This window comes from Lepisma saccharinum, chromosome 11, assembly GCF_977018435.1.
Source record: "Lepisma saccharinum chromosome 11, izLepSacc3.1, whole genome shotgun sequence".
Classification (NCBI taxonomy): domain Eukaryota; kingdom Metazoa; phylum Arthropoda; class Insecta; order Zygentoma; family Lepismatidae; genus Lepisma; species Lepisma saccharinum.
The window spans coordinates 34223682-34250881 of record NC_139239.1 but is presented as its reverse complement, the minus strand read 5'-3'; the positions used below and the strand labels follow the sequence as shown (position 1 = coordinate 34250881).

At 34.6% G+C, this 27200-nt stretch overlaps 2 protein-coding genes across 2 annotated transcripts in view; one reads left to right on the top strand and one right to left on the bottom strand.

Moving 5' to 3' along the window:
* Positions 1-1314: 1314 nt before the first annotated feature.
* Positions 1315-17553, bottom strand: Ak6 (adenylate kinase isoenzyme 6). Its single transcript, XM_083131756.1, has 4 exons — positions 17311-17553; positions 5799-5950; positions 4140-4285; positions 1315-1672 (listed from the first exon to the last, which is right to left on the bottom strand). The coding sequence occupies exons 1-4, from the start codon at positions 17372-17374 to the stop codon at positions 1480-1482; spliced, it is 555 nt and encodes a 184-aa protein (XP_082987882.1). The 5' UTR covers positions 17375-17553; the 3' UTR covers positions 1315-1479.
* Positions 17554-18052: 499 nt separating this feature from the next.
* The window catches only part of Naa35 (N-alpha-acetyltransferase 35), a 55775-nt gene continuing 46627 nt past the window's right edge, over positions 18053-27200 (top strand). Inside the window, exons 1-2 of the mRNA XM_083130907.1 lie at positions 18053-18590; positions 20877-20974. Coding sequence (XP_082987033.1) covers positions 18535-18590; positions 20877-20974 — 154 coding nt within the window. The 5' untranslated portion in view covers positions 18053-18534. The remainder of the gene's footprint in view (positions 18591-20876; positions 20975-27200) is intronic.

Here is a 27200-nt window from a genome sequence, read left to right as displayed (position 1 = left end):
AGCTTCCTCGAAATCCACGAAGGAAAAATGTTTATTCTCCCCACCTCTTTCATATTGAGTGTGTTAGGTTTGTTTCGTCTTTGAACAAACTTTGGCAGACTTCTGGCACCTCGCCTACGATCCTATTGGGGGAAAATATTACCCCCACTGGATCTAACGCACAAGTGCTAATGTCTAAATGTACAGAATTTTTGGGGAAAAACCAAGGTTTTTAAGCTTTGTGCCAAATTGCACGTGTTTTGGGGTGAAGTAAAGGAAGCTTTGGAAAACTTCAGCGTCAGTGGCATTTCGTGTTTCAAATATGCAAGAATTGTGTCGTGACGTGGAGCGATCTTTCTCACAATATAAGAGATAATTGTCACAGATTTACAATGGAGAATTTGGAAAAAAACTATGGTGATCCACTGCAACTCTTCCAAAAAATAGCTCATTAACAGGTAAGCATTTAGAAACTGATTTCAGGTGTTTAAAATGCATGTTATATTTTGCTTTTGTTACAAATTTTTTTTTATGTTTGTCATATTTTCCTGTTCTTATCACATATTTTCAAGATTTATGACACATAAGAAAATAAATATTTCTGAGATTTTTAGCACATCAAGTTCGTTCCCTAATTATCATAGTGTAATATATGGACTATTTTTTTTGTTTGTTTGTTTCTGAATATTTTCCTTTTCGTGTTTAAAGAAAAGAAAATGGAGGTGGTAAAGGTATTTAGCTGTTGTGTGATGAGGAAACAGCAGAAATCTTTTAACAAATGTTCCCTCTTTCTTTTTAAGGACAACGCTTCCCCTATCTTATGAAGATCCTTGGGTTTTGAAAGAAATTTATTGGGTAGCGCAATTCAGGCTAAAACATCTAATAACTACTTGAATTTCGATCATGGTTATTGTCTTCTTTTGGGCCATTCCACATAAAGTAATTTAGAAAAAGAGTAAATGATTGGTTGAGAATTTTTGAAAATTCTAATTTTTTGTGTTGTAAGCCTGATATGTTGGTAGTTCGAAATAGACAGATGCTGATTTCTAGTATATTTTGTGGTTTGTTTATGAGTAGTGGCTATTTTACTTCCGTCTTTTGCTATTTCAGAGCTTTGGAGAAACTGAATCATCTCAGCTACTGTTACTCGTAGAGATCTGGGATAAAAAAACATTATTTTCAGTGAAGTACAAGCTTGAAGTAGTACTATGTAAATAATCCGAATTTTGTCTTGAACCTGAGACTTTTGACAAGATGTGGTTACTGTAGGCCTGCTGCTTCCAACATTAACTCAGAATTAGTCTTCTTGATTATTTCCAATTTCATAGTACAAAAAAGTGAACACATATTTATTTACATCAATATGTACATTTACTAAACATACATATTATGAAAATATTTCATGCTTCATATTATTTAGCTCCAATGAACAGATCTGCTACTTTTTTTTTTCACAAATTATCCATGTGGCACATAAGTTGAGGTAAATACAAGCACTTTTTAACACCCGTGATCCTTTTTCCACTGTGCAATCCACATAGTAATCTTTTCAACATTACTTTCCATATCATCTGGAGTATTGCTTCTAAGTTCATACACTACGTCCTGCTTATAAGATTCCCTTGCCTCTTCAAGGATGGTCTGGAATATTTCGCACTGAATGTTGTCTTCCAGCTTCTTCCCTTTGTATCCTCTGAAACGAAGCACAGTTTTTAAAATCATGGAAAGATGATTTTCAATATTGATTCAAATAGCTGTTTATTTTGAGCCTAGGATACAGAACGTAGTTTAAGTATGCTCATTGGCTAAGTTAAGCTATTTTTTATTACTTTTTAGTGTACATATTACAGAAATATTGCCAAGTGGCTAGCACAGGACATCAGGGGTCCCTTGTTTGAATTCCAGACTGGGCATGTGAGTGTTTCTCAATCAATTTTATCATACCATCACTAATTCTCGTCATCGTGAATAGCCAAAAAGTGGCAGAAAAGCGACATAAAATACCGTAATTCAATCAATCAATAAATGTTCTTTTAAGGAATGGAATTGTGCTGATACTAAAATTATGCCGTCCTCTGCTCACTGACATTTTTATTTCAATTCATCCTCACATTGCAGAATAAGTTACCTTTTTCATCCATCCATTTGGCCACCTGCTTGTACATTCATGGCATGTTTAGATTATAGTTGATGGATTTTCAGGCTAGTTCATAGTTTCTTTATTATCAAGTTTTATTTTTCGCTCTTTAAAATTGGATGCTAAAGTTTACAAGTAATAGAGAATTATTATTACTGTTATTATGTTACACAAGGAGAAAAGCTTTAATATTGAACTGTTATGATCAGGGAATTTATTTATATGTAGTACAAATGTGCTAAATATATTATTTTCACCAAAATATGGAGTTAAATATGGACTTAAAATTGTAAAAATTAACCTTTTTAATACTATAAGACTAAACGAGCTACACAAAATACAGTACACTTACATTGACATTAATTGTAAAACAACACAAAATGTCTTTGCACTTTCTGTTTTGAAAACAATGAATAACAAAATTTTCTTTAGAAGACGTGAGTACTGAAAAGATTTCTGCGAAACTTACTTGTAAATGTTCTATTAATTTCGGTGGCCTCTGCCACCATCCACTTGGGAAACTCGATTATTCCCTCTAAGATGAAAATTTTGTTGTAAGTGTTTGAACATGAATTTCCTTCTGTTGTCTATTAAAATGGATTTATACTGACTAAAACTACGTTCAATATCGCAAGAAGTAATGGGAGTGTGTTTGAAATTTGTCAGTTATTCGCAAGGCATTCACCCAACTCTTTTGGTCACACGGGGACATGTAGTTATTGCACAAATATGGAGTATATGTTCAGAAATGTTCTGAAATATGTAAAAATAACAAATGTGTAAAATATGAGCCAAAACCTAATATATGTAAAATTTTGGAAAATAAAAACTGCATTTTTTGACTCTACATGCCATGGTGCGCAAAGATAATACAAAATGTAACAGATTTCAGCTTCATACATAAATATGTATTTACATATAAATCCGTTCTCTAGTTATGATACAACACCTAGTCTGTAGCCAGGGTATGACACACTGTAAACTAATGTATACAACTTTTAAAAAAAAGGTATCCTTCATATTAATTCACTACTTACCAGTGGTGGCAATTGGGTTCCAAAACTGCGGGGGCAAGGACAGTTTACTCTCCCCTGGTAAATAAGGTTTAGCATAGTGTGGGGGCAAAAAAGTGGGAGGGGGGCTTGGAAGTTGACCTAAATAATCTTAAAACATGGCCTTTAGAATGACCTAAAAAAAAATTGTTCTTAAAATGAAAGCAATTTTGTTCATATATTACAAGAGAGTAGTTGAATAATTTGATAAAACCTGTTGTTTGGTGGTTTACACTACCGAAGCAAAGGGGAGAAAAGAAATTCAGTGAAATTTTCTTTATTTTTTCTCCACTTTACTTAAAATGCAATGCCAATTTTGTTTGTGTAAGTCATTCACCTTCTTTCAAAGTGGACCTTGAATGATACAGCAGTCGGTTAGCATACAGTTGTGTTTTGCATGCATAAATTTGTTATGTTGTGGCTAATTTTACATTAAAACTATAGATTGAACAATAATAGTACCCAGCAATAGAACCAAAGTATTTTAAGTTCACTGGAGGAAAAATAAATTTACCACAATTAATTATTTAATCTATTGTCAAAGATCTGCATTGACCATACTAGGAAATTATGCTAGCAAATGCATTTATTTAAAGTTCACGGAACAACAGGAAAACAACAAAAACTACTAAAAAAGGCTGGAAAATGCATTAAAAATTGTAAAATAAAAACAATATTTCTGGTTCTAACTGAGGGGACATTTATTACTATCAGGTTTCACATTGTCAAGATCCAGAAGAAAATATCATCTTCAGAGCCATAAACATAAGCGACTCACCCTTGGTCTCTCTTTCATATGGAGCCAAAAGGTTTCATCGTGTGGGCTATGTGGAATAACATGAAAGGCATTTCATTTATGTGACAAGATACAACGAAGAGTGAATAAAATGACTCTTGTTACGCAGATATTAAAGAAATTCAGGCTTGATAAAAAACAGTTTTCTTTTCAATTTTTATTTTACTAATCTTACCGTTTCACTAGTCTGTCGTACAATGTTGTGTTGTCTGTCCTGAGAACAAATACGATGTCAAACCACCTTTCAGGGAAGAAGTCACAACCATGATAATCCACTATCTTTCCGCCTCCACTCATTTTATCTTCCATGTCGTCAAGAAGCTGAAAGAACATACACAAAATTCTAATTCACATGTCAGTTTATTACTGAACCTGTAACTCAAATTCCCAAGTGAATACAGTGTTTATGGTGCAGTATGCCTCTGCTGAAGAAAATGGGGCAAGAAAACTTTCATATTATGCTTCAATTTTAAGTAGTGCATGAAATGGACAAATGCTAATAGCATTCAATAGTGTTTGCTTGCATCTGTCACCTATTACCAAAATTACATAACCTTACATGTACACTCCTGTTCAGATAAAATGGCACAATCTTCAACTGTTCAACCTTCTAAAAGCTGCCACTTTATGTGAACAGGAGTGTACAAATACATTTTTAAGACTGGACACCATACTGAAGTAGCAACAGTTTTAGGTTTAACTTCTGCTTCTAAGAATGAGTGCATCAGAGCATCATAAAATTTAGTGCACAAATAATTACCCATTTTTAAAAATTAAGATTTGGAATTGATTTGAGCAACAAGAGAAAAGTCAAATATAATGGCACGTTTTCCAGAACAAGTTCTTTAAAAATGTGATTTTATGGTATAGGAATAACTTTCTCTTATTTCTGAGCATATTTGTTGCAAAATTATTCTAAATGTCTGCCTCTAACATTTATCATACTTCTCATATTGTACTTGTGAATCATCCTCCACCATGCATAACAACTTGACATGTGCTTGATATAATTTTTTTTTTAAAAATATGACATCATTCAGCACTCAAAACAGAAGCTGTCCAAGATTAGATTTGTTTGTTGACAGAGAGAGATGCTGTAATGGTAAATGCACACTGCATCTTTGTTTAAAACATTTTAACATTGATTTTGCAGACAAACAGGAAATAGCTTTTGACTTTACAAAGTTTATGAATAATTGTTGCAACTATTTAGAAAAAGTATCAGGACAGTTATTATTTTTCTTTACATTCATGACCAAAATTGATCTGTAATCAACATCTGATTCTGTGAGATAATAAATGCAACACAATCCTTGGAATTCACCTTGTTTTTATTTTTTGATTGTGAGCATCTCTACTCAGAACTTAACTCATTGTAATTTGTTCATGTAGCCACCAAAGTATTCTAAAATATTACACTTGCTGTTACTGTTTGTGCACTGAAACAATTTGAATTGACATCTAATGCTAATTTTTTTCTTTAAATTGTCAACAAAGGAGTCCTAAAGTCTGACACCTCTGTATTATCAATTTTAACACTGGATTAATGCCTTTAACCTCGAGGATGGGAGGGAGCTTTTCTGCCTGTAAACCATCTCAGCATGGGAGGTTTTCAAGCATGTGATTTTGAAATGTGCAGTACTGTGGGATCATGGAATAAATACTACTTATTGCAGGCAGTTGTAGTTTGTTTTGCACTCTTTGTGGGAAGGGAAATTAACAGACATAACCTAAATTTTGATATGAAAAAAAGAAGAGTTAATTAGGAATGAAATGATCCTAGTTCTCTAGTTTAAAAAATTACAATTCTTGAAGACTAGCAATTTTGTCTTACCATCTCTTCATTAAGGACTTGACACTTGTACACTTCATCATATCCTTCAAAACAATCATTTTCTGTTGCAAATTTTCCGATATCAATCCATTCCATCCCTGTAGCTTCAGCCAATTGTTCACATAATGTAGATTTCCCTACACCAGGTGTTCCTGAAACGAGAGAAGGGGACATTTCTTAATTCATCAATCAATACCACTGTATTGAAGGATATCAAATACAAATAACCACACATGGTGCAGACATTTCTCCCAGAGAAAAGAAAATCCATATGAGATAGAGAATAATAAATATTTTTATAACAACAACAATAATAATAAAAGCTCAAAATAGGTTGATTTTCTGTGTAAGGTACAGTGGTTTGGCCTGTTGGTGGTTGGAGTGAAAAAAAATGACTGAAAATATGTAAAATAAAAAATAAATAAATAACAACACTTTACAACAATACTTGAGTAAATTGCACTTTTCTTCTAATTGTGCCTGTATTGAGATAGAATGTCAACTTTGTACCTCCTGTAAAAGCCATTCAATCCAAAATAAAAGAAACTCCAGGTTTCTTTGGAAAACCTGCACTTTTGGGTTTTCTGCTACCACAACCATCCCTTAAAGGTTAAACACAGCTCAGTTGACAGAGCAATGGCATGGCATGCCACACACCTACCTAGATTTGAGTCCTGATAAACACTGAAATTTCTACAGAAACAACAGTTTTCTCCGCATGTCAAACTTCAATTTAAAAAAAAAACAACATTTGTATTAAAAAACAATAACATACTATGAGTTAGGATAAAGATTTTTGTATGATTTCCAAGCTGTAAAAGTAGATTTTTGGGGTTTGCAACTGTATTCTGATGAAACAACTATTTGAAGGTAACCTATAGAGATAGAGACTAACGGTTCCGAATGTTTAATGATTTTTTTCAAAGTATCATAGAAGAAAGACGAAGTATTGTAGAATTGGTTGTTACAGCAGTAAATTTGAACCTTGATGAAAATAATTCACTGTTTGGAGGGCAAGAGTCTAGTTTACGTCCTTTTAATAAGGAATACATGTCATATATCGTTGGAAAGGTTATTGTATAAGGAATTCAACAAACTAAATCCCAAGGCAAGGAAAAATTTCCTGGAGAAAATCGAGAAAAACCGATGTTGTCCGGATAGCGTGATTGAATGTACTGAGGACATTTTTCGATGATGAAGCACATATTTAGGGGTGAAATGAGTGCTAATGGAACCTAACCTAACAGGCCTAACCTAACCTCTGGTTAGTGACAGAAAGTGTAAAAAGAAAAACTTACGTACTCTACGAGATGCCGGAGCGCTGGCTGTCTGCTAGCATGGTTTTGTAAGCGGACAATAAGGATTTGTAAACATGCAAGAAGGAGTGCGCAAGAAGAACGTAAACGGGCAAGAAGGACGTAAACTAGACTCTAGCCGTTTGGAGTTCTGAAAAGTGCAATTTATCAGTGAAAAAAAGATGTACCGTAAAAAGTACCTTTCGCAAGTATCCATGCTTACCATCGACAAGGCATTTTTCGTTCATAGAAGAAACAGAAAGTACCGCAGAATAGTGGAAATGATTGGAAAGTACCTTTGAAGCTTTCTGAAAGTAGTTAGGAACTTTTGAAGTTCCGGAAATCCCTATTCATTGGCGAAAAGAAGATGAAAAGGTATGTTATCCCCGCTTCCCATAAACAAGGCACTCTACAGACTACTGTCGACATGAGGTTGAGACTGTCATATTCTCAAACTGTCATGTTCAAAGTTAATATTATTTATGTTATTGATGTTGTTTTTAACTTATGCATGTTTGTTTTATAGATATTGTTATAATCATCTTATCACGCTGTATAAAATACAAGAAATGAAATTGATGTAACCATAGCAACGAGAAATAATAAGTACTAAAAATGGTGATGGAAGTTGTGAGATTTTCTGCGCCTGTATTGTATTTATTTTAAATATAACGGTTATCGTTAATTACGCAATTTTATTTGCATTGATAATTGTTCTGCAAGTTTAAGCGCAGCGACGGTTATCAAGAGTGGCGACCCAGAAGCCAGGATTGTTCAAAAAGTGTGCAATCTTCTGATAGTGGTAAGAATGTCTGTTGTAATGGAACAGAATTTTTGTCATATGCTGAATTAAGACTTATGTCACAATCTTCATTGTGCTTGTATAACGTAACTTCTTAAGTGAATCGTCATATGTGTAAAGATCACAATGGCTGATAAGTTAAAGCAAAGTAAATCTAAATCGTCGCGTAAAGAAACAAACATTCAGGCTAATACAATGACTACTTACTTTGATGCTGGTAATCCCGTAGTCGCTTTCAGTAATGCAAATACTACAGAACATGATGTTTGTTCTACAAAACCCGACAAATTATCTTGTTGTAATGATCCTGACAATGATTTGAGATATGTTCAGTGTACACAGTGCTCGTCATGGCATCACATATCTTGTCTCAAACTTACAGTCACTCACTGGACAATTTATTCGACTACACTAGAAAATTATTATTGTAAAGATTGCAAACCAGATTATGATCCTTTTAGTTTGCCAGCTTATCTAGAAACTCTTAACCCGAATTTTGGTGATTTGTTAAGTACTGTTAAGAGTATTCAATTGCTTATGGTCGCTTCTAATGAAGACCTCAAGACGAAACTAGAACAGTCTAATGCTGAAATGAAATCGCAGTTAGAACAGTCTAATGCTGAAATGAAATCGCAGTTAGAACAGTCTAATGCTGAAATGAAATCGCAGTTAGAACAGTCTAATGCTGAAATGAAATCGCAGTTAGAACAGTCTAATGCTGAAATGAAATCTCAGTTAGAAAATTCTATGAAATCACAGTTAGAACAGTCTAATGCTGAAATGAAATCTCAGTTAGAAAATTCTATGAAATCACAGTTAGAACAGTCTAATGCTGAAATGAAATCTCAGTTAGAAAATTCTATGAAATCACAGTTAGAACAGTCTAATGCTGAAATGAAATTGCAGTTAGAACAGTCTAACGAAGAACTAAAAACCCGAATGGATCTTGCTAACCAAGATATGAAATTACAGTTACAGCAATCTAATCAAGAATTTGCAGAGTTTAATGAGAATATTAAGTCTCAGTTTGAACAATTGGAATTGGATATTTATAGTAACCTAACTTCAAAATTTGAATCGGTTCATCAAGAAATTAATACTGTTAATCAAAGATTAGACAACTTGACTTCCGATGTTAAAACACAACTTGATTCAATAGCTTCTGAATGTGTCAAGAAAAATGAACATTTGGGAAGTATTTTAAATAGCAATATTTCTCAAATCCGAACAGAACAAGACGTTCAAGGACAACAAATTTTAATAAATAAAGATTTGATTAGTGAATACGATAAATCTATTACAGTATGTTCATCCAAAATAACTGATATTAATAATAGATTATCATCGTTGGAAGTTGCTGGTAAGGAAAATGTACATTTTGGAACGTATCTTATTGATTGTAATAATAGGTTTCAACATATAGAATCTCGTATTGATGTTTTGCAAACTAATTATGCAAATTTTCAACGCAACACAAAAGGAAATTTGAAACCTCCCCTTGCACAAAATAGTTCTCAAACTAAGACATCACGTGAAAGGGCTAGAAATGCAGTTGACTCGGGGGTGACTAATTCATCTACTTATTCATCTGATGAATCTTTAACAACCCATGTGAAAACAACGTTCGATGAACCGCATGTTCGAAATCGTGTTCGCTGGAAGCGAAACAAAAGATTTATTCCAACCTGGAATGAGGAACATTATCGAAATAATATGTCACCTAATAGTGTACAGTTTAAGGATACAAGTAATTATGCGATTAACAATATGCAGACAACTTCTAGATTGAATTCTACCGTTACAAATATTGATAAACGTTCCAATGTTCAACAATGTTGTTCTGCTGATGGTGAAAATAGTTACATAAATCAAATGTTTACATACTCGCAAGAACCTAACCTCCCTGTCGTTCATCATAGTAATGTCCCTGGTGAAACGTGTGGGTTTCGTCATATTTCTTCCTTGCAGAATGAAGCTTGCAGACCATGGTTTCAAGGTGAAAGGCGTAATGCAAATTTAATGACTGGCACAAGTTGTCCAAATGCTGAAATTGGTGTTAATGAGTCAAATACAAATAACAATTACTGTGATAATCCACAAAGTCAGTTTGATCATTGTATTTCTCCAACGTCTTTACCTGTAATTACTGTTGGGGATAGAGGAAACAGATATGTAAAGATAAATGAACTGTCTCATTTACCCAAATTTTCTGGAAAAATAGAAGACCAATCAGCTCGAGAATATCTAGAACATCTTAATTCTATGCTTGATCTTATGGGCATTCCAATTAACAAAAGGCTACAGAGTATTCAGCAGTGTTTCACCAACAGAGCTGCGTACTGGTATAGAACTCACAAACGTATGTTTTCTTCATATGATCATTTTCAAAGGGAATTCATGAAACAATTTGCAAGTCCGGAAATACTACAGTCTCAGTTATCAGTATTAAGGAACAGGAAGTATGATCCTACAGTACATGGTGATTTAGAAAGCTTTGCGTTGAAAACATATTCCAATTATTGCAATTTAGTTGAGAACCCAAACGAATTGGATGTTATTCAATTAGTTATTAGCCAGTTACCAAATAATATAGCTAATAACATAACTTGTCATGAGATACGTTCTATGGACCAGTTAACAACTATGTTAAGGAAATTAGATGTTGTCCGAACTAGTAGAAGAGGACTTATTTTCCTACCGGAAGAAACCGATAATAGTAGTAAGGTTAAACCGAACAAGAATCCTGACAGTATGAAATCAAAATTTAGTGTCAAGCAAATTAATGTTAAACACACCAAAAACACTTGCTCATCTTCTACTCAGACTTCGTCGATGGATGCTCAAGTACCTTTTACTAATGAATTTGGCAATGCTAATTCAAGATATGGACAGTTTAGAGGTAGCAATGGTAGTTTTAGAGGACGTAGAAATAATCGTGGCTATTCAGGATTTACATATAATAACAGAAATAATTTCAGATTCCAAAGAAATAATGCATACTCTGGTATTTCCGGTGACATTACAAATAGGAATTATAATCAGGATGCTATATCTTCTCAGTTACCTAACAGTAGTCAGAATGGAAGGATTTTCTACAATAGGCAAGCGCAGTATACAAGTGAGCCTTCTCTCGCTCCTACTTACAGTCAACCTGTTAATGTGACTTCATTACAACCGCAAGATGCATCTACAACTTCTGGAATATCAAATTCTCCTTCTGGAAATGTATCAAGGACCTTTACACGACAATCTGGTATTGGAACTTCTTACCAATCAACAACAAATTTAAATTAAAGGAGCGGATGGAAGTGCCTCGTTCACTCTGCTTTCTTTCAGAGAGGCCAAATTTGAACAAACGAAATTCATTTCAAACACAGGAAATTATGAATGTACGTGATGGTAAAGACTTAATATCGGAACCACTACAAGTGAATTTTTTATTGGAATGGTTTGAAGAAGGACCACGTATAATTCAATACGTTAGCAGATCTCTTAAAGGCAATGAGTTATCATACAATACTCACGAGATTGAATGCTTAGCGATATTATTTGCTTTCGAAAAATTCTACATTTACATAGCTGGAACTAAGGTGAAATTGTTTACCGATCACCAATCTTTATCTTGGCTAGAATCTACTAAAACTTTGAATCCACGATTAAATCGTTGGAGTTTGAAATTACAAATGTTTGATTATAATGTATATCACGTGCTGGGAAAATCTAATGAAGCTGCAGATGCTTTAAGCAGATATCCTGATTTAAGTACAGGTTTTCCAACTCTATCGGAACTATATGTAAATAACATAAGTCTTGATTTTCTTGACGAAGATAGTGTAACATTTTGGCAAGAAAGCCAAAATTCGGATTCTTATTGCAGTGCCATTGTACAAAAGTTACAAAATGGGAATTTGTCGAAGAATATAAAAAGGCAATATTCGATTCAAGATAATATATTATTCCTGAAACATTTGAAAGAAGACAAGTGGAAACTTGTAGTACCTATTATTGTTGTACCCAAAATTCTTCATAAATTACATGACTTACAAGGTCATTTTGGATACTATAAACTATTTAATAAGTGCAGAAGTTTATATTATTGGCCTAAAATGAAAGTTAGTATCAAGCAGTATTTGAACGACTGTCTAACATGCGCAAAAACTAAACAAGCACACACAAAAATTTGTAAGGATGAATTGCATGTATATTCTACTACTCCACATGATATGTTATCAATAGATCTTGTTGGACCGTTACCCAAATCACAAGGATATAGTTACATATTAACAATAGTTGACACGATGTCCAAATTTTTAATGGCTTATCCGTTAAGGAAGGCAACGTCACGTGAAATAATTAACAAATTCAAGCTCCAGTATTTTTACCACTATCCAGCATGTAAGGTAATATTATCAGATAACGGTTCCCAATTTAAATCACAAGAGTGGAAGTTATATATGAATGACTGTAACATAAAACATATCACCACGTCAGTTTATTCGCCTTTCGCAAATCCTGTGGAAAGGTACAACAAAGAGTTAATACGATTGTTACGATTATATACTTCGCAAAATCATCAGGACTGGGTAAAATATTTGAATCATGTAACAGGACTTCTTAATAATTCCGTTTCGGAAATAACAAGTTTCACACCTAGTGAACTTTTTCTTCATCACGAATTAAAGGATTCAATTATCAGTCAAATTAACTGGCCAGATGATTTAAAGTTTGTGCCCTGGAAACATAAGTATTTTATCGCCAAAGCACGTATTAAGGAAAGATATAAGCCCAAAACTATTGAGTGTGATGCTAATAAATTGAATATTGTCCCAGGTGATATTGTTTTAGTGAAAAATCATGAACATAGTAGGGCAATTAACAAGAAAATTCATAAGTTTATGGAATTATGGCTTGGACCCTATATAGTTGATGCTGTGAAAAACAATTATACAATTTTGATGTCTATGGACGGAAATAAGATAACAACAAGGCAGAACTTGTCAAATATCAAGAAATTTAATTGTTCTGATGAGAAAAGGGAAGAATTGCTTAAACTAATGTAATTGTTATGTAGTAATGCATAAGTAGCTGTAAATTCGAACACTAAGATGACATTTTCAGAACTTTAGTAAAAAGAGTATTGTAAATTTGTGAATTGGTTCATTATGTCAAGTGAACTTTCTCATTATCCTGACGAGTGTATATTAAAAGCAGGACTCAAATCTTATATATTATGTAAAAAAAATGTTATGTTCATTTTTTTTTCTCAGGAGAAGGGGAGAGATTGAGACTGTCATATTCTCAAACTGTCATGTTCAAAGTTAATATTATTTATGTTATTGATGTTGTTTTTAACTTATGCATGTTTGTTTTATAGATATTGTTATAATCATCTTATCACGCTGTATAAAATACAAGAAATGAAATTGATGTAACCATAGCAACGAGAAATAATAAGTACTAAAAATGGTGATGGAAGTTGTGAGATTTTCTGCGCCTGTATTGTATTTATTTTAAATATAACGGTTATCGTTAATTACGCAATTTTATTTGCATTGATAATTGTTCTGCAAGTTTAAGCGCAGCGACGGTTATCAAGGTTCAAAGATAGGTAATGGTTGAGACCAGCACCAACTTGATACGATGTTGAAAGCATTTAGAGAAATTATTGTAATGCTAAAAGTCCTAAACTTGGCCTGCCTAACCTAACCACCAAAGGATTTAAAATATTAGTTGAATACTAAGAGTCCTAAAACTGACTCGTCTAACCTGACTATGAAACCCATTCATACTATACACATGACCTAGATGGCAGCAGCAGTCTGTAACCAAGATGACAGTAAATGAATGACTGGTTGCAAAGGAAGAACAATATAGGCGTATATGGAAGTGAAAAACCATTCTCAAGCAAACAAGCAATCACTAAAATGTATCTGTGGCAGAGCTAATCTTAAATAATTACTAAATTGAATAGATTTACTAACAATTATGTAACTATTTAATTGCAGTGGAAACTATCTCGTGAAAGTGAGACTATTAAACCTTTTAATTATTTTCAAACAAATGGAAGATTGAAACAAAATTGAAGTAAGTTTTATTTGATAAAAAAATATCTTTCACAACGAATGGAGAGTTTATCTTACGGGTTTTGGGCTACATTCCAAATCAACTTTAAGTTGTCTGACCGAAGTTTCTCAAATTCAATTTGATCAAAACTTAAATTACAACAAAGGCACTATTACACATTTCTTTATCTCGTCTAAGAGATCTAAATAAATGGAAGGGGGAAAAATTACAGATTCAGTAATGCAAGTGAGATGAAGTAACCCATGCTCGCGTAAATAAAGAAAACTAGAAACCCCAAACTAATTACAATAAAGAGAAAGGAAGGAAGTGCCACACATATAAGACATTTCAGCCCACCATACATTACCAAACCCTTGTAAACCTACGGGAAACCAAAGAGGAGTGACCAAGAGTCTGCATCAGAGGAAAGTGAAACCTGAAACAGCACGTGACATCACTCCCACCAAGTATGTGTTAACAGACATAAATAGAAATAAAACCACGAAAAAATGCCTGTGTACCATGAAGAAATCGGAATTAACCCCTTAAGTGGGTGTTTCGATTTTATAAATTGAGTTGGAAGTGGGTAACCCGAGCTGTGTTCGGGGTTGCAATGTGTAACGTTAAGCGGGTAGCCCGAGTTAGGTTCGGGCAGGAAAGTTTTTTCCAACTTCAGATCGGATAACGCGAATTGTTCTCGGGTATTGTTGTGTACACTATGCAGAATCCGATGCGGAGTTGTTTTTGAAATAGATAGAGAGAGAGAGTGAGTGTGTGTGTGTGTGTAACTTAAACCTAAATGGGAATTGAAACTACTGCACACATATTTTAAAGTAAACTGTCTCACTACAATTGTGAAGGAGGTGGGGGGAGAGAGAGAGAGGGAGTGAGTGAGTGAGTGAGAGAGAGAGAGAGAGATAGAGAGAGATAGAGAGAGAGAGTGTGTGTGTGTGTGTGTGTGTGTGTGTGTGTATGTATGTATGTGTGTGTGTGTGTGAGTGAGTGAGTGTAACTTAAACCTAAATGGGAATTGAAACTACTGCACATATAATGTAAAGTAAACTTTCTCACTATATTGTCAAGGGGAGAAAGAGAGAGAAATAGAGTGTAACTTAAACCTAAAAGGGAATTGAAACTATTGCACACATAATTTAAAGTAAACTATCTCACTACATTGTCAAGGGGAGAATAGAGAGAGAGAAAGAAAGAGAGAGAGAGAGTGAGTGAGTGAGTGTGAGTGAGTGAGAGTGTGTGTGTAACTTAAACCTAAATTTGAATTGAAACTACTGCACACATAATTTAAAGTAAATCATTTTCCTGTAGTTTACGGTTATTACAAGCATAAGAAAACAGTTTTTTCTTTGTGACGTTCTGTACAAAAACATTTGTGATGTTCTGTATCTTTAGTCAAAATGAAAATAAATGTCTGATGAAAGGAGCGTGTGTTCTCCTGAAACGTCACAAAGAAAAAACTGTTTTCTTATGCTTGTAATAACCGTAAACTACAGGAAAATAATTCTATCATGCAAGCAATGCGTACATACAAGAAAAACTATTAAAGTAAATCGTATGTTGAATCTTAAAACCCAGTTCAGCGAGCCCTCAGTCTGCCCCTGTCCCAGAGGGCACATAACTCTGGAGGGGTTAAACAATCAGAACTTGGACAGACCAGCTACAGTTTTGTAAGATCTATATAGCCAGGACAGAACACCAGGCACAAATCAGATGGTTTGAACATGTGAAGAGAATGGGGCAAGAACTATTGCCAGTGCACGTATAAACTACAGAAGGAAAGTTAAAAAAGCCCAGGGGTTACCAAAGATGTCAGTGTAAAAAGAGGGTATAAATTTACAATATCGGAAGTCTCTCAGATTGCTTTCAAATTCGGCATACTCACTAATTTTGGCCTTGTAATCATGAATCAGCAGTTAAATTAGCGGTCACCTCTAGAAATTGCAAAATGACATTGTTAATTACCGCTATGATTCTCCATACTCTGTAATGAAGACGTCTTCCTTTCCGCACAACAGTCTTGCTACCAACGTTGCTCAAGTGTTGTGCAATAAGTGAAACCTGTTGCATGGGGCATACATTTGCATGAGAAAATGGCATCTTGCATAAATGTGGAAAACATGTTTGTCCATGAACAATTCATGGTAAGGTTGGGTTAGGCAAGCATAGTTAAAATTAAGGGTCATCATAAACATAGGGAACGAGTTTACAATACCGGACCACTCTCCAATTTCTATGAAATTTCGCCTACTCACTAATTGTGAACTCCTAATCACGAATCTGCATGTAATAATTGGTGGTCAAGTATGGAAATCAAGAAGAAAAAAAAGAAAATAAATAAACTATGTTTTCTTAATGTAACTTAACCCTACCATAAGAACAATAGCTCCACTGACGACGCCATTTTCCCAACATGAAGAAATCAACAGGCAAGACAAGGTATAGTTCTCTTAGCTAAAATATTAATTTTGCTTTGTATTTATGCTAATGGAACCTAACCTAACCTTGTAGGCATTCTTCGCCTGATGTCAGCAAGATTGTTGTGCGTAAAGGAAGATCATTAGCGAATTGCGAAAGAAAGATGGTTCCGAATTGCTGTCTATAGACAATCACCGTGGTGTATCGCAAGGTTATTTTACAAGTTCTACACGTAAATGTACAATTTTAACAAGTGACCGCCAAATATGACATACAGATACATCATCAGGACACCGAAATTAGTAAGTAGGCGAAATTTTATAGAAATTGGAGAGTGGTCCGGTATTGTAAACTCATGCCAAACATAGTTTTGAAACTAATCATTGCAAAAAAATTGTGGTTTTCTTCATAAATCAAGGGTGTTTACTCCGTACACGGACCCACTTTTTTCGACTTATTTTGCAATTTCTAGACGTGACCGCCAAATTTTAACTGCAGATTCGCGATTACAGGTCAAAATTAGTGAGCATGCCGAATTTGAAAGGAATTGAAGAAACTTTCGGTATTGTAAATTCGCTACAAAAAGAGAAGGGTGGAGAATAGAGGCTTCGCTTGTATGTCCAACCGACCGCAGACTGGAAACGATATAGAATAATCATGAATCCAGCAATCAAAGTTCGGCCATATATTGGAGTGGGACATGTTAGCGAGAACTTAATACCAGTCGAAATGTTTGTTGACATGCAACAGATGGCAATTCTTATGATGTACATTCGACATGGACAAGCGTAAATCTAAAACTAGTTCCTAAATTATAGAAAGTTAAGAATTACTCAGCCATAGTCATAGGTTGGAGAAATTTAATGAATATCTATACTTTGGTGCTCATCGATTGCACCTTTACTTCGCAATGTCAACTTACCTGTAATCAAAATATTTGGTAGTTTAATTATTTGCACATCATTGGATATTTCCATTGCTGACATCTTGCTTCACTTTCACTTTCCCTCATACACAATGCGTTTACTTTTGCACGAACCACTGCCTTTTTGTCTTGTGACAAAATAAAGATACATACAAAAGAACCATTAAATCAAACGCACATGGATCATAACAAACTTCGTAGCAAAGAGCTTCGTAGTTTAGAATATGTCTCCTTGAAACCATTAATATACTCAATACAGGGATATTTGGAGGTTTTTTTTTTGTATGTGTAGAGAAGGTGTCTGAAAACATAAAACAAACTGTAAAATCAACGTGAAGGAGTAGACTTCTATTGATTTGCTATTACGTATAGAACTAGACACTTATATTACATATTTGAAAGTGTGCAAGTGAAAAAACAGTTAAATCTAATTAAATCAAAATCAGGATAATAATGACAATATGCATGCTTGTTGAATGTTGGCACCATCTATATTCAAGTCTTACAAATTATCCTTCGGAGCGAGCGAATGCAACAAAAAAGAAATCAATTAGAAAATTTATCGGAAGCAATATTACTTTATGATAATATGAGGACCATATGATGCAACTGGGATAAAATAACACATCTAAAATGAATGCAGGATGTAGTTTTTCTTTTTACATACGTTTGGTATGGGACTAATTGGAAGATCATTGATTTGCCATTGTGCGTGAGCACTGTTGCCAACTTGGCTCTGCAAGGAGAAATATCTTACTCTATTTGAATGAAAACCTGATTACAATTAGAAAACTGCTCAAGAGTTTTCTTATCGGGGCATAGTTTGTTATAAATTAGGATGATCTTTTCTACGTGATTTTGTTGTTCTTGTCCTGTACATATTACACTTGTGCTCTATCATAAGCCTAGTAGTTTGTCTATGATCATAAGGCAGAAGAGGGGGTCTTCCTCTCCGCACAACAGTTTTGCTACGTTGTGTTCTGACGTCAGTCGAAGAATACGTACGAGGTTAGGTTAGGCCTGTTAGGTTAGATTCCATTAGCATAAATACAATGAGAAATATTATTTAGGCTAAGAGAAGTAAGCATATCTAGCCTAACCTAACAACGTAGGCATTTAGCCTAAATTTTTAAAAAATACATCTCCCGTGACGTCAGAACACAAAGTTGCTCAAGTGTTGTGCGATAAGTGAGACCCAGCTGAAAATTGGGACTGAGAGCAATGGCAGCGATCTGCAACGATAATATAGTGGACACGGATGATGAACAAAAGGAAACGTAAGGAATTGCAAAAAATAGTTTAACAATTATATTCCACTGTAACGCGTGCTTTCCGTTAATAACCCGATACATTAACGTGAAACCCTTGTTTTTGGTGGTGAATTGTTTGCCCTTTTAAGCCTTGCACTGGTTTTACTTTTAGTGTGTCTGTCAAGTGAAGTATGATATGACTTGAGGGTGGATATTAAAGAAAAAAGTTGTTTCTGAGCATGTCTATACGGCGTGTATCTATCCAAGCGCGATAAAAGCTGTATACAGTGTCGGCTTGTCTAGTATATACAAAAAAAATGTACATAATTATGCACACACTGACACACTGTGCACAGACACAATACAAGATTCGGTACTATTATAGTATAAGGGAAACACCTATAAATCATATATTTCGCACTTCTTTACATTGCTAACGTACTATTTTTGAATGCGGAACATTTCCTAAAGTGTAATAATGCATTTCTAACTAAGATAATGTCTATTTCTTACATTTACGAGTACTTACTGTTACTTGTTATTTGGATTCTGTAACACATTATGGCGGTCGAAAGCGTACTGGTTCAGGGTGCGTTGTGCGAGTGTTTTGTCGATTTATGCAGTGTTGCAACCTCGTTCACCAGAAAATACCTACTTTCGTGCCCGGATTTGAGATTATGCTAATACGTCGCAAACCATTGATGTTAGCCTCACAAACCATTGACGTTAGCCCCAAGACCATTCACTTTAGCCTTAAAAACCATTCACGTTAGCCCCAAAAACCATTCACGTTAGCCCCAAAAACCATTTTCTGTAAGGTTAGGTTAGGCAAGCATACTTAAAAAAAAAGAAATTCTCGACACGTCATGTTCTAGTGAAAACATGGGGTTTGACATCGAAACTTTCCTACAGTTCCATAATTTACTTCCAGAATCATCTTGCACCTATGTATCCTGCAAATCTTGTCCTTCTTCAACAATCCGTTTTCCTCGCACCATGTCAAACACTTGTCTCTGGTCCCGAAAGTAATTGCCAAGTGCTTCCTGTTCCAGAAGCCATCCAACCAGACGTACGCCATTCTGATAATACACACACACAACAAACGCAAGAAACCAATCACCACTCCGAATGCAAACGAGCGAAGTACACGCATTTACAACGTGGACCCAAACATGAGTCTGCAGTGTTGTTAACCCCCATTGCTTACCACCGAAAGGAAAAAAGGATGGCAAGTAGATTCTAGAAAGAATTGAAATCCATCCCAAAAATGATTTAATATTCTAGAATGTATTGTATTGTTTATTTCCTGTTTTATGTATTATTGTTATTTTGCATATTGCCACTGCCAGATTAATATTATTTCATCATCACTAATATTATAATTGTCCTATGTCTCATACTCTTACTTTATATACGCATATACTCTCATATTATCTATATCATATTGTAGTTCCATGTAATCCCTCTATATGTGTAATTATATATTTTCATATATACAATAGCAAATAATATGTAACCAATAACTGACGATATCTATTGCATTGTACAATGTCTAACGATGAGTAAATGTATTGTATTATCATAGTGACTCTCATTAATATTCGGACAGCACATTTTCTGCATTTCTTTACGATATTTCAAAATTAATAACATGGATATAAATAAAAAAAGGCAGAAGATTTTATGCATGTATCTATTAAAAGTTGTATTGGGTGTTTACTCAAAATGCTGTATTTGTATGAATCACTTTTGTGTTTTGGTTTCAGAAAGGAAACTACATTGAGGCCAAAACACGCCCGCTCTAGTAAAGACAATTTTATTATTATTATTGATAGTCGGACCATTGTGGATGCCTTCTGAAATTGCTCAATCTGTTAGTGTTTTCATGAGGTGACAATAGTCGCACCCAGTAAGACCTTCTAAGAAATAGGGTGACATAAATATTTGGAGGGATGCAGATAGGAAGATTTCATTTTAAGACTTGTTACATACATTTTAAATGAAAACATATTGAAATTATGTTTACTATTATGGATGTATTATGCAATGTGAAATTATTCTACAAAAAGATAAGTTAAATTCACAAAAAAAAATACCATTAGTCGTGATATCTCAGCAACTTTAATATTAATGCTTTGTGTCATAATCCTTAGGCTTCAACTGTCTCAGCATAAGAATCACAATCTTTGTGAAATCGCGTCAAATAATCCATTCATGTCCCACCCTTCTTGTAAATCAGCTTTCAACTTAATCACTGTTTTCTTACCTTGGAATTTCAATTTTAGCATTAATACCTTAATTTTATATTTATAGATACAATATGGGAGCTGATGGTATTGCCAGCCCGCCGTTGTTGGAAACACACTACAATTGGGTGGACATAACTGATGAATTCTTCACTGCAATTAAGGGTAAGAAACTTCTATCTGTAATTCTTGTTGTAAAATTTAATTTGATGTAATGCACGGCTCGAAAAATCCCGGTCGCCATGATTATAAATTTCAGCCTGGCGACTGATCTTGTGCTGTAATATTGCAGTTTGCATGTGCAAAATTTTGAATGTTCTAAGTTCAAATTGCAGTACAGCGTAAATTAGCAAATTCTTTTTTTATCAACGTTGTAAACATTCCATTGAATCAGTAACAATTTCTTACTATTTGTCCCCCATTTCTCGCTTTCTCACATGATTTAACAATGTTTTAAATACGGTGATGCTCAGCTTCTAATAGATTGATGGATTTTTGATTGATTTGCTCTATTTTACTTTGTTTTTTGTGCCACTTTTGGCTAATTTGCTAAGATGGGGATGAATGATGGTATGTTGAAATTGATGAATGAACATTTACAAACATCCATGCCCAGGCTGGGATTTGAACCCACGACCCCTGGCATCGTAGCGCGATGTACTAACTACTGAGCCACAGAATTGCTAGTAGGTGGCTTCCTGGCGCCTGATTCTCAGAGCTGGCACCTAACTCTGAAGAAGATTTTTCGAGCACCGATGTAATGCTTGATGTTCTCTTTCTTTAGTGGCATTCCATCGTCACAGGTGGAGCACGTGGACAGCATTTTTGATATAAAAGTAACTATTCTACTGATAGTTAAGCAACATTTTTCTTTCAGTTTCTGTGTAATGAAATATGAAACCTAAAACTGTTGAGTAAACATAACTACCCTTAAAATACTTTCCCAGATTTGTAGCTATAAGTGAACAATTTTGTGTCACAAGTGGGACAGACGAAACACTGCTTCTTCACTTAATAAGAAATTCATTGTAATTTCTGTGAATTGTCAAATTTTGAAAAATAAATGATTTAAGACAGAGAGAGAAAGCAATTGACCTTTTAAAATTCTAGTGGAGTTTAGAGGGACAGTTGGTGTATATTTGTTTTTTTGGTGTTGCGGGTGGGACACAATAGACAACAAAAGTAAATTAAAAAGTTAAAATAAACAAACAACATGTAAAATACCTTCTACCTAAATTATGTGAAGGGCTCGGGTGTAAAACATGGTAAGTGACAAAATGCAGGTTTCGAGATATTAAAAGTTGATTTTTTAAAAAAAATCTGATTTAAAAATTAAAATAAATTTCTAAATTATTTACAGCAAATATGATTCACTTGTATGTTTACTATCATACAAACATGATATTTCATCCGAATTATTTTTTTCATTGGTGCTACATGCAATTTGTTTGAGGGTTATTCAAGGAATTGTTGTAGTTACCATGCTTTACATGCAACAATATTATCAAAATGAGTGATCAGATACCGCTTTATTCAAGCTAACTTGTGATGTCAGTTTAATAAAAATATTTTGACATTAGACTTTTTATAGCAACCATAACAAATTGCAACACAAAAATTAAAGCCTTTAATAATAATAATTTTATTCAATAAACAATAACCTGAGCTACTTGTTGTAACAAGTTTTTGCTTTCCAATGTCTGATTGAAATGATCACCATTGGAAAAGTAGATTTAATCGTTTTATTACGTTAGTATTAAAAAAAAAAGTTCTGAATGCTTGTGATTAAAAATAACTTCCTTATCTATATGGAGATCAATATTTGTAAAAAAAATGGTAATATATGAGCGGTTTTTCAGCTTCACGTTTCTACTTCACACACACAGAGGCTTTATTTATTACCTAAGCATGCCAAACAAATTTTTTTTCGAAAAACAAAAACGATTTTTTTTCGAATAACAAAAAAACTATTTTTTTCGAAAAACAAAAAACTATTTTTTTTAAAGAAACGACATTTTTTCAAAAAACCAAAAAACGAAAAATCGAAAAATTTCATTTTCGGAAATCGAAAAACATTTTTTTTCTAAAGGCCATCCTTAGTTTAAATATCTCTATCTTCAAGATAACAATTACCGCTCCCCGGGGCGGAGTGGTTTGGAAATTGTGCTACGACGCCAGCGGTCCTGGGTTCAAATCCCAGCCTGGGCATGGATGATTGATTGATTGATATGTTGTTTTAACCTTTAGTTGAAATTTGAATTAAAATTAAACCAAAAAAAATAAGTGACTTGTCGTAATTTGGTTTATTTTTGACCCATGCAGCTTTAGATAAAATTATCGAGGGTTTGCCGCACTTATATTTTTATATTGGGGTGGAAACACTGACGTCGTTTTCCGAACAAGTTTCGCCATCATGTCATCCAAACTTTCTCCCTTCCAAGAAGCACACGTGACGTGTTCGAGTCCTGAGTTGACAGAGAAGCCATAAATGCTTGCTATTTATGACGCTGTTTTCCTTCCAGCTAAGAATGCCGAATGTAACACACCAGTGTCAAGGCACAGAGTTGTCTTTGTTCTTGAAGTTTGGGAGCTTGCTTGCTACAGGAGGTCTCGCTAAGTGGTTGGGGGTAGGGTCAGTTCGGGTCATCTTTCCAAAATAGCCGGAGAAGAGGGGGCAAACTCCAGATTTTCTTTTTTTTCTCGCAATGAAATTCGGATGTCGCCTCCCCGCCTGAAACCTTCCTTGGTTGGGGGTTCTGAATTGTACATGTTCTGCATGTCCAGATGTTCTAGCTGCATAACGAAAGTTATCCGAAGTTGATTGGTCCCATAGTGTCCGAGTTATAACAATTTTATGAGAAATATGCAAATTGGCTATTTTTGTGAAAAAAACAGAGTTTTACATTTTGGCTCATTATTCAAATTGTATTGCACCCACAAACATGAAACAAGTTTCATTCTGTTGCGAAAGGTCCAATCATTGAAAGAAAGTCAAAAGTTCGTGTGATCTACCCAAAATAGCGAAGAAAGAGGGGGCAAACTATGCATTTTTATGTTTTTTTCATTGACATTCGGGGGTTGCGGCCCCCGCCTGTAACCCCCCTGTGGTTGGGGGTTCCAAATTGTACACGATTGCATGCGCTGATGTTTTAGCTGAAAAACAAATGTTATCCGAAGTAGATTGGGTCCATAGTGCCAGAGTTATTACGATTTTTCTCCAATAAGTATACGAATTTAAATTTCGTGCTCAAAAGCCTTGGCAACACTGGGCTTACTTTCGTCAGACCCGCACGGCAGTCTAAAGGTTAAGTCCACTTTATGCACAGTAAAGCTAATCGGGACTGGATCTACAGTTTAAAATGGGATTTGAACCACTTGTGCCTCCACCAGGATCAAACCCGGGACCTCTTGATTACAAGGCGACGATGCTACCACTGCTTCATTGGGGAGGCCCTTTGGCATGGATGATTTTGAGTGCTTATTGATCAATTTCATCATATCACTCATCTCCATCTTCGCAAATAAGCCAAAAGTGACACAAGACGCGAAGTAAAATATAGCAAATCAATGAAGATACAATTATGACCTTGTAACTTTCTGTTGTATTATTCTTTAACTTGACATGTTTGTAAAGAATGATTTGAAATGTACACAGGGCTTAAGTTTTGAATAGTTTTCACTGATATTTAGCTGTTATGGATTAAAATAGTTATAATTTCGAACCAAGAAGAAGACATATTTGCAATATCAACAATAAAATAATTTGCTTTCATCGAAGTCACACATATCATAAATATGAAAGTTTATTAAATTAGAAATATGTTATTAGGTCCACCATAAAAATATTATAACTTTTAAAATGCGCATTACAGATTTATGAAAGAAATATTTTATAAAAAACTAAACTGTTCCAAATAATTGATATGATTCAGATCAAATTACATATTCCTTAAGTGAAATACATTTTTGACGTTGCTTGTAAGGCCTGGTATCTTAAAGCAGCCTTAAAAGTGCATACCCAATTAAAAATGAAACAAATTTCTATGTGACTACAGTTATTTATATCAAGTAGAAGAAAAGTATGTGCTTCTCTACTAGCTCGCAGTTGACATCCAGGTACGAGAGTAAAATTTAATTCGAAACTGCCATTATGATCACTGCTGCATGTAAACAATGGTATCTACAGTAGATACCACGTTTTACATGAAATAGAATGGACGTGGCCATGCACAGTTTTAGTCGCATTTTTGATTGGCAACCTCTTCATTCTCCTCATTCTTAGTCAGTGGTACATATTCCGGGTCATTATGGGAATCATAGACACTTTCTAACTCGTTCTCATCTTTGCTGTTGCCTCAATACTCGCAAACTTTCTGAGAGACGTTGCAATTCAGTAACAGCCGTTTTGCTGCCATCTTTGCTACTTACCATAATTTACATGAAACAACTGGTAGATACCATAACTTTCAACACGTCTAGCTCTGTCATCTGTTGACAAAACGAAACACTTCGAGTACAAGTCGACTCCATTTACGTTGGTCTACACGCTACACATTGTAACTCCAAAATGACCAAAATGTCACTTACCATGTTTTACACCCGTGCCCTTCATGTATAATACTTGAATTTTTAACTTTTTGTTTCATTATCCCCTTTATATCATTTAATTTGTAATTTGGTTAGTTTTGCAATGGCAAGATGATAAGATATCCTTGTAGCCCTAGTGGTTGAGAATGTCCTCCCTGACATTTCTTCCGGTTTTGGTGTAATTTGTTGAAAGTTGAATTTTCTTACTGTGAGACTGAATGCGAACATTCAAGAAAATGTTAAAACAGTATCATTCTAAAGACATTCTTGGCCAATGTATATTAGATTTTATTAGGTATATGTTAGGCTTGAAATGTATGATTTATTTGTTCAAGATTATTGCATGTGGTAATTTTGAGTTTTCATGATTTTATTGTTTGTTTATGTTTATCAATTTCCTGCAATATGTATTGTCATTTCCTTCCTATCAAAAAGTCTGCATGTTGAATCTTATTTTACTTTACTCTTATTATTTTGTAGCTGTAATAATTAGAGATATGGGTATAGTTGAAAATAAAAATATGAAATTAATTCCTGTGGAAGAGCCATTCAGGGGTGCCCATCCTACCCCCCTCCCCAAGGCCTATGATGCACTCCCCCCAAAAGGTAGAAGAACATCCCCCCCCCTTTATGTCGAATTATTTACTCCATTTATTTTGGTCAGACATAATTTGTGTATACTTTAGGTATTGTTCAGGGGCGCCGACTTGTCAAAATTATTGGGGGGGGCTCTGATCACTGAAAATGAATGAATGACTCACTCCCTCCCTTTTTTAAAAATAAAAATTATGTCTTCGTATAGCAGTTTTTAAGCAGCTATTATATTTCTCATGCAAATGAAATGTAACATGAAAAACGTTTAGAAAATGTTTCAAAGTCTCTTTGTTTTTGTGTCTGCTCATTTGTTTTTTAGATAACAATTAACATTTTTTATTTAAAAGTATGTATTTGCATTAAGAGGGCAACTTAACAGTTTTTTGCCGGCCTCGGTAGCCGACCGTGTTGGGTGGTCGACTCAACTCGCTTTGATCCGGAGGTCTCGGGTTCGAGTCCCAGTGAGGGTATGGGTGTGTTTTAATGTCTCCAACAGACCTGTAAAGAAAGGACATGTGACGGGTGCAAATAACCTTAGTGTTGACGTACTCATAAAAATATCGAATATTTACAATATTTAACAGTTTTATTTAATTACTTACATAAATGCTAACACAAATTGCAGGAAAATAGTTTTACTTTCTTGTTCTTGCTACAATATTTTACTTTTTAAATGTAATCTTACAATAATAACAAAGCGCATAGCATGTACACTAAGATATAAAGTGACGTACACAAGAAAGACATATGTACATGATTTCAAAATAAAGCAAAAGTTGTTCTACGCACTGGGTTATTCTTTATGAACTCATTAACGAGCGGTCTCAGGTCCAAATTATCAAGCACAGTTTGATGTATGTGGAGTACCGCTAAGCTGCTTAGTCTCTTCTGCCTCATTGTAGATCTCAAATATGTCTTCAGTTGGCGAAGAGCACTGAATGACCTTTCGGCTGTGGCTGTCGTCACTGGTACAGTGCGGAGGAGCATCATGAATTTGGCAACTTCAGGCAGAAGCTCCTGGAGGGTGCTGTCTTCCAAAAGAAATTTCCTTATGTCACGCATGGTAGTTAGAACCACTTTCTTCTGTTTGGCGATATCACCAAGCATGGACAGATGTAAGGAGAGCCTATCGGCATCCAAATCTTGTCGAAAGAATTCTCGCGTTTGCTCAAAGTTTGTTGTGCAACTGTTTACAGCTGAGATGCATTCT

Coding starts and splice junctions, on each gene's coding strand:
- Ak6 (XM_083131756.1), bottom strand. CDS start 17,374: ATGTCAGCAATGGAAATATCCAATGATGTGCAAATAATTAAACTACCA. Junction 5,951..17,310: donor ACCAAATATTTTGATTACAG/GTAAGTTGACAT, acceptor CTCTCGTTTCAG/GAACACCTGGTGTAGGGAAA. Junction 1,673..4,139: donor TACGACAGACTAGTGAAACG/GTAAGATTAGTA, acceptor GCTTCGTTTCAG/AGGATACAAAGGGAAGAAGC.